This window comes from Lotus japonicus, chromosome 2, assembly GCF_012489685.1.
Source record: "Lotus japonicus ecotype B-129 chromosome 2, LjGifu_v1.2".
Lineage (NCBI taxonomy): Eukaryota > Viridiplantae > Streptophyta > Magnoliopsida > Fabales > Fabaceae > Lotus > Lotus japonicus.
Genome location: NC_080042.1, coordinates 52820456 through 52824316, shown reverse-complemented (window position 1 = coordinate 52824316; position 3861 = coordinate 52820456). Strand labels below are relative to the sequence as shown.

The 3861-nt window shown below is 33.5% G+C and overlaps 1 protein-coding gene across 1 annotated transcript; it reads right to left on the bottom strand.

Moving 5' to 3' along the window:
• Window positions 1-292: 292 nt before the first annotated feature.
• On the bottom strand, window positions 293-2983 carry LOC130738308 (RHOMBOID-like protein 2). Its single transcript, XM_057590280.1, has 5 exons — window positions 2488-2983; window positions 1668-1831; window positions 1282-1445; window positions 872-1122; window positions 293-598 (listed from the first exon to the last, which is right to left on the bottom strand). Exons 1-5 carry the CDS (start codon window positions 2745-2747, stop codon window positions 484-486), a joined length of 954 nt encoding a protein of 317 aa, XP_057446263.1. The 5' UTR covers window positions 2748-2983; the 3' UTR covers window positions 293-483.
• Between the last annotated feature and the right edge of the window lie 878 nt (window positions 2984-3861).

Here is a 3861-nt window from a genome sequence, read left to right as displayed (position 1 = left end):
GGAGACTTAACAGCAACACAACAACTATAAAGATTGACTGTGAAGTTTAAGTAATGACTAACGCGTAGTGATTTGGTAAACCGTCCAAACCATGAATTCTGATGTCACCATTAGATACTTTTCTAGATTTTGAACAATGTTTGTTAATTCCATATGTTTGCAGGGAAGGAATAAAAAGAAATTAATCAATTTATTCAAACTACCATTCAAATGGACTAGCCTAATAATCACAAAGATAACAGGGAAGGGATGAATTTGAACTCAGAAAGAACTAGGCAACAGGAAAGCCAGGTTTCATGTACAAAAGTAAATTTCTTTATATATAAATGTGCACATGAATACACATAAACCCACATACAAACCACAAAAACTGATTTTTAAACGAATTAACAAAGGAGAAAAGTATAAAGTAAACAACCCAATATGTAAAAGCTATAGCTATACCTATACATGGAAGAAACAGGAATAGCTCATGCCCTTTGTTTAACTGTCATCGCATTTCCATTTAGAAGTAGGTACACACGTTAGGTAGTGACACCAATGGCAGTGATCATATCCATTCTCACCGCGAAACAGCATCACTAAAGCAATGGATAACCTACCATTCAACAAACGAATTCAGTGATTAGAGATAACACATACTTTGTGATAACTAGAGAAATGCGTGAGTCAGTGGCAGAAGATAAACTCATAGCAAAACAAATGGCAGAGAACAACAGATCATAAGAATCTACAAAATCTCTAAAGATCAATTAGAATTTTTTGACAATAATCATGTAGCGGGTTAATAAACTTGCCTGCCTTTAATGAAAAAGCTTAGTTTTAAGCGTAAGTCATAACACCCTTATGAAGATTTAAGAAAGGAGCTTACCCAGCGATGAATAGAACAGCAGAGACAATCCATAGAACATATTGGTAAGCCTTGTACTTTGATTTTACACGAACACCAGTAGGAAGATGTTGCTGCTCTGACCACCCGAATTGAGGACGGGGTAGGAAAATAAAACCAAGAAGAAATCCTGCTAGGAATCCTCCTATATGAGCAAAATTATCAACATGTGGCAACATGCCAATGGCAAGATTGACAGCAATAATAAGGACTAGTGTGAGCAAAGCAGCTGCCTGCAAAATACAAAGTAGAGTTGTTAAAATTGAAACTGAATCCCATTACATTATATAGGAACAATGCTCGTGTAAAAGAGACATAATTTTGAAGACCAAAGTGTTTTTCAAATCAAGGATACATGAATAAGATTGGAAGCAGTGATTAGCAACACTCACTTTATTGGAGTAAATACTCCAGTTTGTGATAAGTTCTGAGAGCATTGCTCCAAGAAGTCCAAACAAAGCACTAGAAGCACCAACGGAGATGTTGTTTCTAATAAATAGAGATGACAATACACTCCCACCGAATCCGGACAACAGGTAAATGATTCCTATCCTCACTGCCAGTATTTTAACAAAATGATTGGTCATAATGTAGAACTTAAACACATAAACTCAATAGGTAAGTAAGCTTTGGAACAGGTTGTCTTCTCTTAGGTATAAAAGTTAAAATTGAAAAGTTTAAAGTTCTCCATTCCTAATACTTTTTTTTTTTATAAAATTCACTAAATGATATTGCTTCAGTGACCGGATGATAAAATAACATGGGAAAGGAAACATACCAAACCCAAATTGTTGTTCAAGGCGAATGCCAATGAAAACCAGACTCAACATATTTGCTGCCAAATGAATAATTCCAGCATGTAACCAAATACATGTGAAAAGTCTCCATCCCTGGTGACGATTCACAACATCGTCCCACTTAAGAGCTCCCATCTTTGTTAACCTTCAAAAATCAACAAAAAATTAAATGAGTTAATTTCCTTCAAAAATCTATACCCGGACACTAAGAGTTCATGCAAGGCTCAAACATTTGAGAAAACCACATTTGATTGTAGTCATATTCTTTATTTTATTTTTTTCCTGATAACATGAAAGATGAAATTGAGTACTAAAAATGCTACTAATCATGAGGTTGAAAGGAAGTGAAATAGAATTAGGATTGTGAAATAAAAGACAACAATTTCACTGATCCAATCAATTCTACAAGCAATTATATAAAAGTGAAAATTTGACTTCACCAAGTTCACCCAATATTTATTTACCAAGACAGTTATTCAAGTCCAAAATTTAAGCCGGTAATGAAGAGAATTCTGAAATTCATTTCATACAATCAACAAATTCCAAGTTTTAGAGCTTTGACATAAAAAAAAACAAAGATTATATCAAGAAAAAGTGACCCCCAATTCACTAAATCAACCAAATTTTCATGCCCCATGAGCTAAAACAAGATCAAAATCAAAGGCAGTTCCACTGAAAGCTGGAATTAATACTCAAAACATAAAAAAAAAACACCCAAAATCAACAAAACCATAACAAATCAATCAAAAATTGAAAAATGAATCATGGGTACTGAAGAAAAACCAGTTATTCAGCTCTTACGTCGCAGAAGAAGGTCCAAACAGTGGATTCTCCCGGAGAGGCTGAAAGGAGAATCTACCCAGGAACCTGGCGACACAGTCACCATCAAAGCCAGGATTCTTACGAGGACAATTGTTAACATACATGGCGGCAATGAAAAGAACAACATTGACCGCCACAAACAGAGGCACAAGCCATGATGTCCAATGGGTTTCTGGATCATAAGCATTTGATGCTGCTCTCTTGCTTCCTCTGCCACCTTCTAGATCTCTCCGTGACATTTTTCTCAGATTCAAACCAACCCACCACACCAAATTCCCAAATTTTTCTTCTAGAGAAGGTGGAGATGGGTTTGGTTTGGTGAGAAGGGGCTTCAATCTGAATGAATTCTTAAGAAACTGAGAAAGAAAGGGAAAGGGAAAGGGTGGAGGGAGAGATCTCAAGTTTGTAACTGCCTCATTATAAGCTTGGAGTAAAAGTTTAAACTTGTTATTTTTCTTTTTTAAAAATTTGTGTCACACCCTGACACCCTTAACCTTAATGAATAAGTACAATTTTATTATTCCCTCTATTCTAAAATAAGACTCTCAATGTGGTGGGATTTCCATAAATTTTAACCACTAAAAAGAATATTGAAAAAAAGTCAAAGTGAGTGTTATTAGAAATTAACTCAAGGTCAATTTAAAATAAATTAATATTTTTCCCTCTGTTACAAAAAAAAAATTCGAATAATATTTTTTAAATATATGATTTTAAAAAAACATTCAAACATATATTGGAAGATTAAATTAATGACTTATTAAAACTCGAAAAAATAAACTTTATATAAACAATCATTAGATAGGTAACGTTTTTGTTACGAAACATTAAATATGTAACTTAATTTTTCATGTGTTTGATTAGATAGGTTGCATAAAAATAAAATAAAAATTGTATTAATTACAAGGGGTTGCAGAAGTGGTGAATGTGCATTTCCTTAAAGGATTTCGCCTAGACTTTTGACCCGGGTTCGATCCCCTCTAAGGTAAAAATAATACATTTGCGGCCATGAATATCACTAATGTATCTCGAGCCAGATTAGTCACATGAGACTCATTTCCCCGTGGAGACTGGTGGCCCAAGGACAAAAAAAAATTGTATTAGATATGGACTACGAGGGAGACCGTTTTTTATTTACGGATCAGAGCTGGCCCAACACTAAATGAAACATAAAGAAAACTTGAAAGTAAAAACCCTAAAAAAAATTTCTTTATTATTACTTTTTAAGTAAAAATATTTTTTTATTTAATTTTTTTTAAGCTTTTTGAGATGCAAAATCATTTATTAAATTATCATAATGAATTTCAATTTTTTTGTTACAAGAGGAAAATAAAAAACTTAAGACATAATCAATTG